The following is an 18,919-nucleotide window of genomic DNA, read 5'->3' on the forward strand; positions in this document are numbered from 1 at the left end:
ATGTCGACCTTTTATTTTGGAACACACCTAAAATGTTGACTTGTGTCTGATGTGTCTCCACCAGGTACGCAGCAGCAGGTTGACAAAGCCCTGTCCTTGATCGGGAAGAAGTTCAAAGATCTGGACCTGACCAACCTCTATGCACCTCCACCGCCCCCACTCACGTTGCCATCACTTCCCATGACCTCCTGGGTAAGGAGCGGGGCTCTTTATATTGGGTGTTGATTTTTTATTTATTATTTTGCTGCTACAGTGTATTGTCAGGCCAGTAAGGATGACGATCCCTTGATAATGCTTTTAAATGTCATCCCAAAAGGCAAGGGACAGAAATAAATCCCAAAGGAGTCTGGTCATATTTTGTATGTCATAGTTGTTTTACATAAATTCCTGGTTGTGTGGCAGTAAAATGCAAATATTAGATGATTAGGGAGTTGGAATTCAGTCATGGCCAGTTACATTTTGGATCAGTTCCAGGTTGGTAAAAAAATAATAATAATAGGATTTGTTACCAAACGCTTCAAGGCCAAGGAATTTCTTATTGTGTATTTTGTTCACAAACTCTCTGAGATACATTTCAACAAAGTCAATGAAACAACTGCAAGACTGCCTTTGCACTGCTACCGGTCAAGTATAAGGTATACAGTGGCTTGAAAAAGTATTCATAGCCCTTGAACTTTTCCACATTTTGTCACATAACAACCACAGACGTACATTTATTTTATTGGGATTTCATATGATAGACCAACACAAAGTGGCGCATAATTGTGAAGTGGAATGAAAATGAAACATGGTTTTCAATTTTTTTTATAAATAAAAAGCTGAAAAGTGTGGCGTGCAAAAGTATTCAGCCCCCTTGAGTCAATACCTTGTAGAACCACCTATCACTGCCATTACAGCTCCAAGTCTATTTGGGTATGACTCAACCAGCTTTGTACATCTACAAACTAACATTTTTGCCCATTCACTTTGCAAAATAGCTTAAGCTTCAGATTCAGCGTCAGATTGGATGCGGAGTGTCTGAACTGCAATTTTCAAGTCTTTCCAGATATTCTCAATTGGATTTAGGTCTGGACTTTGACTGGGCCATTCTAACACATGACTATGCTTTGATCTAAACCATTCCATTGTAGATATGGCTGTATGTTTAGGGTAGTTGTCCTGCTGTAAGGTGAACTATCACCCCAGTCTCAAGTCTTTTGCAGACTCTAACAGGTTTTCTGTCCTGTATTTGGCTCCATCCATTTTCCCATCAACTCTAACCAGTTTCCCCTTCCCTGTTGAAGAACAGGACCCCCACAGCATGATGCTGCCACCACCATATTTCACGGTGGGGATGGTGTGTATAGGGTGATGTGCAGTGTGAGTTTTCCACCACACATTGCATTTTGCATTATGGCCAAAAACTTCAATTTTGGTCTTATCTGACCTGAGCACCTTACTCCAACCCTTGCCACAAACCATTTGGGGGATGCAGCATATGCAGATAAGACCAGACTTGAAATTTCTGGCTCAAATGCAAAATGCAATGTGTGGCGGAAAACTCACACTGCACATCACCCTGAAAACACCATCCCTACCATGAAACATGGTGGTGGCAGCATCATGCTGTGGGGGTCCTGTTCTTCAGCAGGGACAGGGAAGCTGGTTAGAGTTGATGGGAAGATGGATGGAGCCAAATACAGGGCAGAAAAACCTGTTAGAGTCTGCAAAAGACTTGAGACTGGGTGTAGGTTCACCTTCCAGAAGGACAACTACCCTAAACATACAGCCATATCTACAATGGAATGGTTTAGATCAAAGCATAGTCATGTGTTAGAATGGCCCAGTCAAAGTCCAGACCTAAATCCAATTGAGAATATCTGGAAAGACTTGCAAATTGCAGTTCAGACACTCCGCATCCAATCTGACGCTGAATCTGAAGCTTGAGCTATTTTGCAAAGTGAATGGGCAAACATGTTAGTTTGTAGATGTACAAAGCTGGTTGAGTCATACCCAAATAGACTTGGAGCTGTAATGGCAGCGAGAGGTGGTTCTACAAGGTATTGACTCAGGGGGGCTGAATACTTTCACGCCACACTTTTCAGTTTATTTATAAAAAAAAATGTAAATCATATTTAATTTTCATTCCACTTCACAATTATGCACCACTTTGTGTTGGTCTATCACATGAAATCCCAATAAAATAAATGTACGTGTGGTTGTGACGTGACAAAATGTGGAATAGTTCAAGGGGTATGAATACTTTTTCAAGACACTGTATGTAGAAGATAGGCAGCAAAAGTTTTTTTTGGTTCCCCTTCAGTTTCCTGCAACTGCATTGTTTTTGCACGGCACTGGCCTTCATTAAGTAAATCCCCAAGAGGCTATTTGTTTGGGACACTGACACTTTTACTACACTACATACTAAAGTACAGAAGAGTTTTAGACTTTTTTCATTATGTCAAGAAATGTCAAGAATAAAGACAAATACTCCAAAAGCCCTCAACTGGAAGAGTGAAAATACCGCTTTGTGTCATTTTGTCTCCCCAGCTTTTGCTCCCGAGCGGGGTGACGGTTGAAGTGATCGTGGTAAACATTGTGTCTGCCGGCCACGTCTTTGTCCAGCAGCACACCCACCCCACATACCACGCTCTGAGAAGCCTGGACCAGCAGATGTTCCTGTGCTACTCCCAGCCGGGCACCCCCGCCCTGCCCTCACCTGCTGAAGGTAGGCCTTGGTCCACAGGTCAAACAACATCTTTGGGACAGAAATAGCGGAAACCAACACTCTTCCAGGCCTGGTATTCCGCTAATATATCATTAAAAAGCCCCTGTTAACCCAAATCAACAAAATCTTTAAACTACCGTATTTTCCGCACTATAAGGCGCACCGGAGTATAAGCCCCAGGTGTTTTAATGTTTAATTACCATATGTAAGAGTTCGTGCACTGAGGGGATTGTCGGGAAAGAGATGGCTGCTTGAGGAAGCTCCCATTTATTAACATTTCAACAAACAAGTTGCATATTTGCATAACGCGTTCAATTGTTACCATTTAGTGCAATATTAGCTACAGAACATATACTGTGCTGTGTAAACTGTACTGTAAACCTTTCAACTTTCAAACTTAAACGGTGCGCTCCCAGCGCACATACTGGCAGTGATCTACAGCAGTGGTTTTAACCAGTGGTTTAAACCACTGATCTACATTATAGCCTACAGTAGTAACATAACAAAAAACAAAGCTTACAGCGCTTGACGAGGCAATATCAATGGCTAATTAAATGTGTTTTTTTTAAAAGTGCAAAATAAAGTGCCTGTAACACGACAGTAAGCGCGTAAGCCTAAAGTTGCAGCAACACGGCTGCTTAAAATATAGGCCTACGGTAATCAGCCTACCAGAAAAGTCATTAATCCTCGTCTTCATCTTTTAGGCTAAGGTGCAGTACACAGCTGTAACCAGAAAAGTCAAGTCATTCATCCTCATCTCCGTCTTCTTCCTGCGTACTAAAACCACCAAAGTCCTCATCATCAGTGTCGGAAACGAACAGGCTCAGGGTGGCTTCGTCAGCCACTCTCCTCTCTCCTTCGTTGTCTCTCTCAAAACCAACAAACTCCTCTTGTGAATGGAACAGCCTCTGAAGGGCCTCAGCTGAGCCTGTGGCGGCGTCCTCCTCTTCATCATGCAGCAGTCCATTCTTTCGGAACACGTTGGTGATCGTGGATGTTTTGACACTCCTCCACGCTATCAGGATCCACTCGCAAACTTGAGCGAAAGTTGCTTTTCGCATGCAACCAGTTTTGGTGAATGATTTATCGCCGCTAGTCATCCACGCCTCCCACTGAACGCGTAGTGCCACTTTGAACGCACGATTGAAACTGATGTCGAGTGGCTGCAGATGCTTCGTTGTGCCCCCAGGAATCACAGCTAGAATCGAGTTTGTGCTCTTGATGGCTGCTTTAACCGAATCTGTCATTTGGTCCCTCATGCTGTCCAAAACGAGCAAAGCTTTTTTTTTGGCGAAAGAATCTTCCACGGCGCTTGACGTAGCACTCATTCAGCCACTCCTTCATTACGCTTTCCATCATCCACCCTTTCTTGTTGACTTTAAAGGAGATGCCGTTTAGGATCTGTTCTTTTGGCATTGTAATCCGCTTAAAAATCACCATTAGCGGAAGCTTTAATCCAGATGCTGTGCAGCCAAGAACACAAGTGAAATTCGTTCTCTCGTGGCCAGTGGTTCGCAACGTGATGGACGATTCACCTTTCTTGTTAACAGTCCTAGTCAGAGGCAGGTCAAATGTCAAAGGCACTTCATCCATATTTATGATCTGGTCCGGTCCGATGGAATATTCCTCTATCTTTCTTTGTGTGAATTCGCCGAAGTTTGTTATTTTTTCCTGGTAGTCGGGAGGGAGGTGCTGACACACAGTCGTCCGCGCCCTGATGGACAGTCCCTTTCGTCTCATGAATCTGAAACACCAGGATGGTCCACCTCTAAAATTTTAAATCTTCATTTCGGTGGCGACTGTTTTAGCTTTCAGTCGGATCTGCATGGTGGAAACACCTCGGCCGTCTGCTCTCTGCGTGTTCACCCAATCTTCAAGAAAGGCCTCAAGTTCGGGCCATTTGCTTTTATTACCTGTGAAAGCTTTTTTTGACTTTTTGCATTGAGACAGTTCTTCCCGCTGGCGTCTCCAACGTCTCACCATTGACTCATTGATGCCAAGGCTATGTGCAGCAGCTCTATTTCCTTCTTTTACAGCCAGATTGATTGCCTTTAACTTAAAAGCTGCATCATATGCACTTCTACGTTTGTTTTCCATAATGACGGTTTGTGCATGAAAACTTCCTTTGCGCAAACTGTCTCACTCTCGTTCTGTCTCTCGTACCATTTGTCTCACTCTTTTCCGGCCTCCAGCTTTCCCTGCTGGAGCCCGCCGCTTTAAGGTGGGGGGCGCGGACCGGTCATAGCGCCCATAGAGTTAAAGTTGGTGGACTGTAACCTGTAAAATCCATAGGTTTAGGACGTCCCCTAGTGGCCGTTAGCTGTAAAAATCCATAGATTAGCCGCACCGTTATATAAGCGGCAGGGTTGAAAAATGGGGAAAAGGGCGCAGCTTATAGTCCGAAAATTACGGTTTGTCATTTGGGGAATTAGTCGCCTAATAGCCTCCGAAAAGAGTTAGCCATCTTGTCAATCCAAATGAAAGGTATTGTCATTTAAGTTTGAAGTTTATAGAAATGTGGTTTAGATAAAGCGGGCTATGCTCTGGTTCCTATGACAAGCATTTTGAACCAAACATTCTTGGTGGTTCGATACATGAGCCTGGGAGCCACTGAAGGTGACATGCCACATACTGCTACACACAGATGTAATAACTAGTCTCTATAATAATATTAAGTGTATTAATATTGTGTTCCCTGTGGGTCTCCAGTTGGTGTGATCTGTGCAGCTCCAGCGGTGGAAGGAGCCTGGTGGAGAGCTCAGGTCATCACCTTCTACAAAGAAACGAGTGAAGTGGAGATAAGATACGTGGATTACGGAGGCTACGACAGAGTTAAGATCGATTCACTTCGACAAATAAGGTGCGTGTAAGAAGGTATAACTCCAATAAAAAAGTGTGTAATCCAGAAGACCAGTGGCATTTAGAATACATGGCGGTGTGGGAAGAGTGTGCCACCTAGGGGCAAGTCTGTTGAACTGCATTGAAGACTAGTCCTGGATCAAGAGGTTTTAAAGTGTTTATTGAATTGTGTTCATTTCGATTTCCCAGGAGGAAATAAATCAATGTACTGCTAATATTTTAATATTACTCAAAACAAGACATGAATTGATGTAACATAATGTTATTTGAAGTTAAGGCAACCGCTAATACAGCACACTCTTTCAATCATGGTGTCAAGTGTTTCATTTCTGAGGCTAAGCTTCATCTTTTTCAGCCATTATCCGGTTGAAGGTTTAAGTTGTAAATCTATCCCTTCCCTTGCCTTGACACCCAAACATACACGCTAAAACAATAGTGTTTGACTGGAGAGAGACGTGGCTGGTGCCTGGTGGTTTTGTGTGAAGCCGGCCCAATAGGGAGTTAAAGCACTGCTCTGGTGGTTCAAATGCAGAATAAAGGGTCGGTGCAGAGAGCCTGATTTTAAATTTCATAAAACCTATAATGCCTCTCTTCACCTTTTTCTTTTCATAGCGTATATTTAAAAAAAAAAGAAAGATGTCTAACTACAATTTGTGTATATTCATTCCCATACATGTTCTTTAACATTTCCCTTTTTTCCCCCACCAGGTCTGATTTTGTAACATTACCGTTCCAAGGAGCCGAAGTACTACTGGACAACATCGCCCCACTGCTAGGTACCACGTCATTTGTGTTAACACATCAATTTAGAACTTCCAGAGAAGCATGCAAAAGTATTCTGGAATCAAAATAAAACCAAACTGAAGGCCTATTATCTTTGTTGTATGAAAGCTGCAGATATTGTCCCTGCGTTCCAATACCCATACTTCCATACTATTTAGTATGCCAGAAAAATATTTAGGCTGTCCCAATACATGCATGTCAATTGCAGTATGCCAAAAATACCCCTATGCCCTACTAACTCAATTGCATTTTGGAGTTTTCGTCTTTATTCTTGACATTTCTGGACATCTGAATTATTTTTTCTCTTTTGTGGCCATAAAGGTACGGCCACACCAAACGCATTAGGTGCAATAGGGGTGTAGAAAATCGTCATTTTTGCATAGTGAACCATTGGTTTAGGTGCGTTGATGCGTTACTCGCGGTAAAGCATCAACGCGCAAGTTAAAAAAATGTAACTTTTTACGCTCCAACGCGTGACGTTTAGCCGCGATGGAGAATGGAGAATGATCCGACGTTACGGACATCGGCACGGTGGGAGGACAGTATACACAGGAGCTGAGAAACACCGAGGAGGAAATGTATTTGCGGGCGACTGGTGCTGTATGAAGCCGCTCGGGGTTAGAAGACGTGGGGAAAGTGAGCCAGGAGAATGGGCTTCCTGGTTAATTCAGTGAATATGTGCGGCTGTGCTTTGGCCGATAAACCATGTTAGCACCGGTCGGATAGCATTCACCCGGTTGTGTGCGGCCACCACCTTCATATAATGAACCCAAACATAACGGCTAAGTCCAGGGAACTTTCACAACAAGTACAGCGACGCACCGGTGTTTATCTACGCCAGCCACGGTCCCGTCACAGCCAGGTAGGGTAATGTAGGCTACTTGCCTTTATTTTGTAGCCTACTGCCGTGCACACAATGCTTCTTTAAATGTGTTTGGTATGGTGCTGCCTTGCTGTTTGTGTTCATTCCGAGCGGCGTGAATCTGCAATGTTGTTTAAGGCTTGTTCCGTTCAGTTGCTGTTTATTTGTCTTTTGGCACAATTGTTGGCCGTGTTGTTGTTGCTTTTGTGCGGACAAGATCGCCGTTGGGTCGGGTCTGATCGCAGCCATGGTTGATTAGGGGAATAAATATATCGGGAGGGAGACTAGCTGCGTAGGTGCGTTTGGTGCGGGCGCACCTTAATACTCTTCACTACTTTAGTATGTTGTATAGTAAAAAGAAAGAGTATGCGATTTGGAACTCGGTGTATGTTGATAGTTTGTTTTTCTCCCTCCTTCATCAGGGGAGGAGCGTTTCTCAGCTGAGGCCACATCAGTATTGGAGGAGATGACCAGAGGAGTGGCCCTGCTTGCACAGGTAAGAACACCTTTCTACAATGTTAACCACTCATCACTCACGTCAGAATTTACATCTGTACATTTAAAAATATATATGTACAGCCTTGGAAAAAATTAAGAGACCACTCCAAATGTTCAGTGTCTCTTGTTTTACTCTTTTGAGGCATATTAGTAAAATGAACATTTTGGTTTTATATTATAAACTACTGACAACATTTCTACCAAATTCACAATAAAAATATTGTCATTTAGAGCATTTTCAATAATTAATGTAGAGATAAAGATTTCGGAAAAAAAAATTCCGGGTCTGTATATAAATATAACATTATTCTATTACAATTTCCCATTTCACTGCAGTTATTGTTTTTTATTATTTCCATGTACAGTATTCTTATTTCTTTTAGTTTGCCTTCTAAATGACTTTATTTAAATGGAGCACCTTTATCTCTGTTGTGTTTATTTGCGTCTCAGTCAATTCTAACTAAATATTTGTTTCTCTGTCTCTGTAAAGGTCTCAAACTATGATAACAACACAGGCCTCCCACTGGTTCACTTGTGGAACATGGTTGGAGATGAGGTATGATTGCTTTGATACACGTGGTTTACCAAATGACCTAATAATGGAATGCTTCATACCTTTTTGCCAGCTGTTAGTCAGGTCACAAGGTGATGTGTAGTAAGTGGTTGTAGACTAAAAAGGCCTGCTTGAGTGAGGGATAAACCCTGTTGTGACAGCCTCAGACCTACACCTATATATATATACACAGCTATACTATAGAATCTGGCCTAACAGTAACAGTCGCGCCATTTCATTTTCAAAGAGCAACGGCCAATGGGGAAACTCCCACTGGACCAACCAGTGTTGCAGTGGGAGACAGGTTTGACCATGCGAAAGTTTACTGCATTTCATCCCCTCTCGCTCCCCCTTTCCACTCTCTTGATCTTCAACTGTCAAATACAGGTTAAAACACCTAAAAAAAAATATATATATATATATATATATAGCCGTAGAGTGGAGAGTATGACAGGGCTGCTGTTGTCATACAGTAGGAATAATCCTTTGCACTTTTCTTGTTGCAGGTGGTCTCGGTCAACCGTACACTGGCAGAGAGGGGAATGGGGGTTTGGGTGGATGGATTCTGAACTCCTAACATGCACTGACCTCCACTCCACCCACACAGACTGGGACCTGGCTGATCCCAGCACCGCTTCACACACACACACACACACACACACACACACACACACACACACACACACACACACACACACACACACACACACACAAACACACACCACTGGATAGAAGAAGAAAAGTCTCCCCATTTATTTTTCCTTTTTTTTTCACCCTTAAAATCCTTTTGAAAAAGAATTAAAAATTGTTGCAGTCATAACGTGAAACAAAAAAAGAACACAGTACTGCTTGAAAATAAGACAAACCTTTTCCCATTTGTTAAAAGTAAAAGATAACTTGAAGGAAAGCAAGGTACTTGTAAATGTGTTTTTTTTTATCTATATTGTAACTCAAATAAAGGTTCAACCAATATTCCCCCTCCCCCCATCCTACCTTAACTTTGAACCAAGGCATTTGCTCACTGCCTGTGGATAATCATACTTTGTGGATGGACAAACTTGGCCCATTAGGCTGTCTATGTAGATCAGTACATTTCAAGTTGATTTAGCAGATATACATTTTTTTTGTTTTGCGGTTCTGGTCAGGAGATTGGGTTTCATCCACAGTTTCATCCTGCTGCTGAATGGGACACAGGAGCAAGGTGGTTGCCTTTTTGCTCTACACTACACCAACTTGTCTGCGTTCGAGGAACCAGGAATTTCAACCCTACCAGCCAAAATGTAGTTTTCAAGTTGGAACTTTTAAGTTGGGCATCATTTCTTTAACTCAATAACTCACCAATTTCCTTCTTTTTTTTGTCGTCAGCAAGGCAACATACAGCTGACGATACAGATCGTTATGTCGGGACTGTTTTTGTGATTCTCAAATTACCTTCACTCTGTCTTCAAAGACTTCGGCCATGAAATATCACCTTTGCTCTCCAGATAGAAGTCGGGACTGGGAAACTCCATGGCTTATCAAAACGCTAATGAAACGGTTCAACATCTAAAGTCAAGTGGAAACAAAGCTGCTAGATAGGTCTCTGTGGACTGCAGTGGTTTACCATCACGAATATGTCATGTGGCTCAAATGACACTATAACTCAGTTGTCTCCTCTTGTTTACAATATCAGGATTTTTCTGACTTCAAGCAATGTGGGAACAACTAGAACAACTCTTAACATAGGAAGGAAACACTACACAACATTTATTCTGCAGTGCTGCTCTTTAGTGATGTATCAAATATTAACTGATGATCTAAATCCAGTGTGTGTGTCATCATTAGTGTGCATGGTAAACCAACCCAGCTCTTCACCGTCGCTGACATTTGTGGTAAAAGTTTGAGTCTCTGTGTTTTAAGATGACTGTGATGCACTGTTTTGTTCTTCACATGCTGCAAGCCAGTTTAACTGTTTTTTTTTTCATTTCTTTACTGCTGTGCTCAAAGTTGATTTGCCCTCTGTTGTCATAGCCAGAAGTCATTTACCCCCCCCCCCCCCCCCCCAACAAGAAAAGTACTGATCCAATTCTGTTTTCAGAAAGCCTGTATCACAAAGCAAGTTCAACTATACGTCTGGCTGTCTTGGGTATTATCTCTGGCTTTACTTAGCCCAACGTTAGTTATCAACTAGCAGTCTGACTATGAGCATGTTCATTTGTTTAAGTACCTGCAAGGGGAACCAAGCAGCAACATGGGGATATACATCTAAATATGTTTGTAATGTGAGTTGTACTATCTTATTGAGGTTTTACCTTTGCAAAGATGAACAAAGGTAACTTGATGCATCTTTAAGCGTTTTTCAGCTTTATTAGATAGATTTGGAGGGACAGAGTTAAAATGGGGTTGGATTTCAAACTGGGAGGATGAGCCTCTTGGGGGACGCTCTTATCACTACACCACGTGTGCCCCCCCTCCTCCCCCTCCCTACATCTAAACAGTTTAAAGCAATATAAGAATGTTTTGCTGCCAAAGTACAACCTAGGTAAAGGTTGGTCAGACCAACATAATGCATTAAAAGGAGTACTTTTTTAATCATGTAATATTATTCTGAGCAGCAGTGATTAATCATAGTCTAAAAGCATCAACACTGTCCTGAATGGAAGAATCATGTGCACTTTAAATGAAGTCATTTACCAAGATTTATTGTATGTTTTTGTTCTAAAATATATGACTTGTTTGCCGTGAACTCAGGGTGGACATTTGGGAAAAGCCAGAACAGCAAACTGGTTTTATCGATATATATAGAAAGATTTGTTGTGCTTAATTCTGCCCTCTTTGTTTTTTTGATCAGGACCTCTAAAGTAGCCTCACAGCATTTGTTATTATTCTGGTAATGTACCAGGTTTAAAGGGAGCCAGCTTTATGATACAGGAAAGACCTGATAGATGCCAAAAGACAAGCCAGCTTACTCCCAAATCTGACTTTGTGATACAGGCCTACCAACCTGGAACATGCTATGTAGAATCATACAGATGTTATGGTTGATCCAAGATGAACTCTAAATAATTTTTCTATCACTATTTGACGAACCATGTGTGCTGGATGAGAATGAACCAGATTGTTTTATAGCTGACTAACCTCATGTTAGCCCCGGGGCCGCTTCATATCAAACCACCAGGTGGAGCAGGCCTTGGTATTGCTAGACTTGATTTTAAAGCAGGATTAAACTCTCAAAATTCAAACTCAAAACTAATACATTGTTTAAAAAAAATGATTTGGCATCATATGAATTTGCAGTGAAGTAAACAAATGTGTTAAAGGAAGGACTTGGAGGATGCTAAGCCTGAAAAAAGAACCAAAGGTTTCATTTTGATCATTTTCACCCGAACAGAATTGACCTGAAAACGAGTTAGAATTCCTGGTAATCTTGCTTCAGGAAACATCCGTCTGTATTAGCTGAACCACGAACAGGGAGAACCACAGTCCTACAACATGCTACAGCAGCATTTTCTTTAAGGTTGCTTTTCTTTTCTTTTTTTAAATCTGCCTCTGAATGTCTTGTCACTGTAGCTTTTTTTTTCAGCCATTGAATCATAATGTGTGTATCCAGTGTAATGAGGTCCGACTTTTTCTTGTTCTAGCAATGTTATATTCCACATGAAGGAACCCTGGAAGGGAATAATCTCCACAATGACTGTAATTCTAAATCACATCTAGAGTTTTTTTTTTCAGTCTCTTTTTAATGGAAATGAAATCAATGTTACTCAAGCAATACGGCAGCTTAATTTTGACAGATTAAGGGACTGAAAGGGGAAAGGGTTGTGGGCTTTGCGTGTTAGATATGACACAACTGAGAACTGGCAACGCTAACTTGTCAAACACAGGAAAACATCACTTTCAAAACTCTTCAATAATACATTACTTCAATAATGTATCTCAGGAATGGTGGTTGGTTAGTGAATCAACATGCCCGATGGCAGCTGATGGAGGAAAGGGTTATGATATTGCTTGAAACAGTCAAATTGAGAAGTATAGGAAATTAAGCATTTTCACAATGAATTGACTTACATGTATGAGTTCTTGAAGGAGCAGCCCACATTGTTGGTGCTAGAATTGGAGCAGTAGCCATATTGATGTTGGCTTGTGTGCAACCTTCCTCTCTATTTCACATGAACTATCTAGTCCTCTGTCCCTTTTTTTAAATCCAGATGAAATATGACATACTAATATATCACCCCCTCCTCTTCAAGGCAACAAACCCCTCACCACACCTTCAAAATCTGATCAAACTAGAGTTTTGTTCATTTCTCTGTAAATAAGATATTCGACTGTACTTTTCTATAACACTGGAGAGAAAAATATATAAAGGGAACATTATTTTTTTTCTTCCTTTTTTTGCTTCTGTTTGGTTTTGTTTTGGTTAATCCTGTCACCCCTCTTTCAGTTGCTCAATGTTTTCAAGCCATGGGACTGATTTTTATGTGTTTGCATAGTTAGACAAGGCATCATTTGATTATTAAATTGGGTGTTCAGCTCTTGTGCCCATAAGCGTTAAACATGTACAGATCAGTTTTTGCTAGGCTCATTTTAAGTTTGATTTGTTTGATTGTACAGATCTATTAGGAGAAAAAAAATAAAAGATATTGAAAGTGTTTTTGGTACTTGTTTTTTCTTTCCACATCTTCTTTGGTTTAGGACTTTATATTTTGGTCTCAATTTGGGAATTGATTGTCTTGAGAAGTCAAGGTAAATTAAAACATCATCAGCATACAAAGATATTTTATGATGTTGGCCATTTAAATTGATTACACTGACATCCTGTCTTATAAGTGCAGCTAGAGGCTCCATAGCCAAGGTAAACAACGGTGATCTCAACAGGCAGCCCTAATGACCAGGGGCCGTATTCACAAAACATTTTAAGGCTAAGAGTAGGTCCTAACGTGCTGATTTAGGAGTAACTCTCAAAAATAAGGGGCGTTTCACTCCTAATTTTAGGACTCCTAACTTTTTAAGATAAGTGTAATTCACAAAGCATTTTAGCGCTAAAACTAGCTCCTAAATCTATGGAAAGCTAGGAGTCCTCGAGAGGACTCCTAAGTCACTAAGAGTAAATCACAGACAATCATTTGATGGTGTTTTGGAGAGATTTAATGATAGTGAGCTTTACAAAAGGTACCTTTTAATAACTGTGAGGGTTTAATGATCTTAGTAAAGCTATATTTAGAAAGTATAGACACATTTATATTTATCATATTTATATAAAAAAATATTTACTAAGTTCCTTTTCCTGCAGTTGCTTTGGGTTTACGATGCACTGAAAGTTACTGTTGGTGTCACGTTTGGGTTTAATTTCCTACTAGAGCAGGCCTATATGTGGCGCTTCGCACCACTACTGTATAGTTGCGCGTCTCGCCTTTTTCCTTCCGCATGCACTTTACGATTTTGCTAGCTTTTGTTTCTAAATTGTGAATTTCCTGGTTTGTCGCTGTCTGTCTATTGCTGCATAGTCCGCCGTTGAGAGAAATACAGTGAGAGTGCATGGCTTGCAGCTGTTCGATGAAGATATTTTTTCCGATTCAAATCCTTGTAAAATTAATAGGCCTATGTGGCGCTATTGTAGGTTAATTGTGAACGAATGTGTGGGAAACCCTGCAGTATCTTGGTTTCATGTTAAATCAGTGTCACTTGTCATTAATTGTATATAATTAATATACAATTTCAGGGCGTTTCACTCCTAATTTTAGGAATCCTAACTTTATAAGATAAGTTAAATTCACAAAGCATTTTAGCGCTAAAACTAGCTCCTAAATCTATGAAAAAAGTCACTAAGAGTAATTCACAGACAATCTTTTGATGGTGTTTTGGTGAGATTTAATCCTAGTGAGCTTTATAAAAGGTACCTTAATAGCTATAAGGGTTTAATGATCTTAGTAAAGCTATATTTAGAAAGTATAGACACATTTATATTTATTACATTTATAAAAAAAAATATTTATTAAGTTCCTTTTCCTGCAGTTGCTTTGGGTTTACGATGCACTTAAAGTTACTGTTGGTGTCACGTTTGGGTTTAATTTCCTACAACGTAGAGGCCTATATGTGGCACTTCGCAGCATCTCCTCCGTTCCACAAGTCCGCTACTGTATAGTTGTGCTTCTCGCCTTTTTCCTTCCGCCTGCACTTTACGATTTTGCCGGCTGTTGTTTCAAAATTGTGAATTTCCTGGTTTGTCGCCGTCTGACTATTGCTGCATAGTCCGCCACTGAGAGAAATACAGTGAGAGTGCGTGGCGTGCAGCTGTTCAATGAGGATATTTTTTCCGATCCAAATCATTGTAAAATTTCAAATGAATAGACCTATGTGGCGCTATTGTGAATGAATGTGTGGGAAACCCTGCAGTATCTGGGTTTCATGTTAAATCAGTGTCACTTGTCATTAATTGTATATAAAAACTCTTTACTTTAATACAGCGACACAATATGGATATCTCCCACAGTGTTTCTATCATAAATTCACTCTTAGCTCTCATTCCCTCTCAGCCAATCACTGTGGGCATAGAAGGTATGAACATGACATCATCCATAGGAACAGGGTCAACACCGCCCTCTAGTCTTAGCTTAGTAGTCCCTCCCATTCCTTAGTAAAAGTTGGTCTTATCAGCTTTGTGAATAGGTTTTAAGAAATGACTCCTTACTAAGAACTTTTAGTGCTCCTTAGGAGTACTCTTAGCACTAAGATAAAATGTTTTGTGAATACGGCCCCAGGTCAATACTAAAACTAGAACGGAGCCCATTAGTAATGACAGCCGATTTAGTTGAAGAGAACACGATCCATAAAATCATCTCCCATACCAAATGTATTGGGTGTGAAAAAGAGGTATGACCATACCAGCCTGTCAAAGGTTTTTTTCTGTGACCAAGTTAAGTTACTTTATGGTTACATTGAAATTTGTCTTTCCGCATATCCCCTCTCAAGTTACCACACTTCGTAGGGGGTCAGAACGCAGGGTCAGCCGCAGTACAGCGCCCCTGGAGCAGTTCGGGGTTAAGTGTCTTGCTCAAGGACACAATGGTAGAGATGGTGGGCAACGTACACATTATTCCAGCCACTATTAGTTTTACGACTAACACCCTCCTGTCCGGTGCCGGGGATCGAACCAGCGACCTCATGGTTACTGGTCGGCCACCTTTCCTTTAGGCCATCCTACCATGCCTCAATGAAGAGTACTAATTGATATTAATCAATATTCTCACATGATGAGATTGTCCAGGCGAGTTGAGCTGATAACACGCAGTCGAAAAGCGCCATTACATCTCCACGAGAGCCTGCAATGAATTTGCTTCCTTCTTTACTGAAAAAATTTACAAAATTAGACAAGCTGTCACTGCATCAATACCAAGTTCAACATATGTGTTCCCTCTTAAAATCAATTCAAATGCAATGACAGAATTTTATCTTATAAACCACAAAAACCTGGAGGACATTATACAACACCTGAACTCCTCATCCTGCTGCCTTGACATTCTGCCCACAAGCTTCTTTAAAACTGTTTTTAGCTGTATGGCCTCAGATGTTCTACAAATTGTCAACATGTCCCTTCAGACAGGTGTATTCCCACAGGCCCTGAAAACAGCAGTCATCAAGCCACTCCTAAAAAAGAGCAATCTAGATACATCACTCATGAAAAATTATAGGCCCATATCTAACCTACCATTTTTAAGTAAAATCATTGAAAAAGCTGTTTATCAACAGCTAAATAACTACTTAGCAAAGAACAACTGCTTTGATGTTTTCCAGTCAGGATTTCGACAACACCACAGCACTGAGACCGCTCTGGTTAAGGTCCTCAATGACATCCACTTAAACACAGACAGTGGCAAAAGTTCTGTCTTAGTTTTACTGGATCTCAGTGCCGCTTTTGACACAGTTGACCACAACATATTACTAGATCGACTAGCTAGCAAACTGGGTTGGACTCTCTGGAACTGTACTAAGCTGGTTTAAATCCTACTTAAAGGATAAAGACTACTATGTGTCAATAGGAAATTTCACATCTGAGCGGACATACAGTATATTGAATGCGGAGTCCCCCAAGGTTCCATTCTTGGGCCTCTTCTGTTTAACATCTACATGCTCCCACTAGCTCAGATTATGAATAAGAACAAATTATGCTACCATAATTATGCAGATGACACAGAAGTTTACATAACCATATCACCAGGAGACTACAGTCTGATACAGGCACTGAGTAAGTGTCAGGGTTTCAGGGAAACGACAGACAAGAACCCAATTGCAGGACACAGGAAACAGTTCAGATTCAAAAAGATTTTTATTAAGTGGATGACAAACCAGGTAGTAAGACAGCCTGGCAAAAAAAAGTCCAGTTGGGGCAGGCAAAAGGGAAAGTCCAAAAACAGGTCGGAACATGAACAGGAAAGCAGGATCGGAACACAGGATGAAATCCAAAAGCTGGGTGAACACAGAAAGACATCTGACAATCTGGCAACTGACTGAGGGAACTGAACTGAGATATATACTGGGGCTGATTAACTGATGAGGAGCAGGTGAGTGTGGGGCAGACCAGGTGAATGTAATTAACAGGGAGTGCAGAGCAGGAGGGAGTGGCCGGGTCTGAAATGACATGAGTTAGAAAGGAAACCAGGAAAACAGACATATGAAAACAAACTAAATACTGGCTGAAGTTTTGACAGAACCCCCCCCCCCCCTTAAAGGTCGACTACCAGGTGACCTTAAACTGGAACTAACAAAAAGTCAAACCCAAACAGGGTGGGTGGAGGGGAGCCAGGAGGAGGGAAAGAAAAAAAAATGGACCGGGGCAGAGCATGGGGTGACCGGCTGGCCAGGGACCAGGAGTGGGACAGTGCACGGGGTGACGGGCTGGCCTGGGAGCTGGAGTGGGGCAGTGCACAGGGTGACGGGCTGGCCTGGGAGCTGGAGTGGGGCAGAATGGAGGGGTGTCAGGCAGGCGGCCAGAAAAAGGCCCCAGGGCACGGCCGTGAGCTTCAGGCGGACAGCCTGGGGGGCAAGCAGGGACACGGCAGGGAGCTTCAGGCGGACGGCCTGGGGGGCAAGCAGGGACACGGCAGGGAGCGTCAGGCGGACGGCCTGGTTGGTGAGGGCTCCGTCCTTCTGGAGGCCTGCAGCGACGAAGATGCAGGTGAGGAACCCTTTCTGGAGGCCAGCAAACTGGGTTGGACTCTCTGGAACTGTACTAAGCTGGTTTAAATCCTACTTAAAGGATAAAGACTACTATGTGTCAATAGGAAATTTCACATCTGAGCGGACATACAGTATATTGAATGCGGAGTCCCCCAAGGTTCCATTCTTGGGCCTCTTCTGTTTAACATCTACATGCTCCCACTAGCTCAGATTATGAATAAGAACAAATTATGCTACCATAATTATGCAGATGACACACAAATTTACGAAGGCGACAAACCCCTTCTGGAGGTCGGCGGCGACGAAGACACCCTGCTGGAGGCAGGCAGCAGCGACGACCCACAGGTAGCCGGCATCGGCGAAGACGAACCCCTGCAGGAGGCCGGTGGCTGCGAAGATGAAGATGAGGGAACCCTTCTGGAGGCCGGCGAAGACGAAGGCACCCTTCTGGAGGCCGGCATCGGTGAAGGTCCACAGGTAGCCGGCATCGACGAGGACGGACCCCCGCAGGAGACCGGCGAAGGCAGAACCACTCAGGCGGCCGGCCACGGCGAGGGCAGACCCACTCTGCAGAACGGCCTAGGCGGAAACCCCCAAGGACGCCAGCAGCCACCGTGACGGGGGCGGACCCCTTCCGGAGGAAGGCGAGGCAGAGGGCGGTCTCCCTCAGGCAGGAGCGAAGGGCTGGGCCCCTCAGGCAGGAGCGAAGGGCTGGGCCCCTCGGGTGGCAACAGGGGGCTGGGCCCCTCGGGCGGCAACAGGGGGCTGGGCCCCTCGGGCGGCAACAGGGGGCTGGGCCCCCTCAGGCAGGAACGGAGGAGGAGACCCCTCGGAGAGGAACAGAGGAGGAGACCCCTCGGACAGGAACAGAGGAGGAGGCCCCTCGGGAGGAGGAGGCCCCTCGGACAGGAACGGAGGAGGAGACCCCTCGGAGAGGAACAGAGGAGGAGACCCCTCGGACAGGAACGGAGGAGAAGGCCCCTCGGACAGGAACGGAGGAGAAGGCCCCTCGGACAGGAACGGAGGAGAAGGCCCCTCGGACAGGAACGGAGGAGAAGGCCCCTCGGACAGGAACGGAGGAGAAGGCCCCTCGGGAAGGCGAAGAAGACAGGCCTCCCCTGGCAGGCCTGGAGGGCGGACCCCCCCCCATCAAGATGTGGAGACCGGACCCTCTCATGACGACATGGAGAGGACTCAACTGAGGGTCCAGAGATCAGCTCAGGTAAACACTCCTCCTCAGCCACAGCATCTACCTCAGGCTCCGAATGACCTACAGGTTCAACCACGGGTTCTACCAGGGGTTTGGGAGTCACCTCATGGACTTCAGGGAAGGGTTCAGGTTCTGGAACTACTTCAGGTACCGACTCAGGCTCTGGTTCAGGAAGGACCCCGGGTTTTGGAGTTGGTTCTTTCTCTGTCACAGGTTCGGGGACCGGAGTCAGCTCCGAAGCTGGAGAGTTCTGAGGAGACGGATGGCACTCCAAACTCCACACCCCCACTC

At 43.2% G+C, this 18,919-nt stretch overlaps 1 protein-coding gene across 1 annotated transcript in view; it reads left to right on the forward strand.

Moving 5' to 3' along the window:
- The window catches only part of akap1b (A kinase (PRKA) anchor protein 1b), a 31,273-nt gene extending 18,412 nt beyond the window's left edge, over positions 1-12,861 (forward strand). The window contains exons 5-11 of the mRNA XM_080025086.1: positions 65-192; positions 2,530-2,707; positions 5,417-5,567; positions 6,275-6,342; positions 7,634-7,707; positions 8,200-8,265; positions 8,769-12,861. Coding sequence (XP_079881212.1) covers positions 65-192; positions 2,530-2,707; positions 5,417-5,567; positions 6,275-6,342; positions 7,634-7,707; positions 8,200-8,265; positions 8,769-8,831 — 728 coding nt within the window. The 3' untranslated portion in view covers positions 8,832-12,861. The remainder of the gene's footprint in view (positions 1-64; positions 193-2,529; positions 2,708-5,416; positions 5,568-6,274; positions 6,343-7,633; positions 7,708-8,199; positions 8,266-8,768) is intronic.
- Positions 12,862-18,919: the final 6,058 nt, after the last annotated feature.

This window comes from Ammodytes marinus, assembly GCF_949987685.1.
Source record: "Ammodytes marinus genome assembly, chromosome: 3".
Classification (NCBI taxonomy): domain Eukaryota; kingdom Metazoa; phylum Chordata; class Actinopteri; order Uranoscopiformes; family Ammodytidae; genus Ammodytes; species Ammodytes marinus.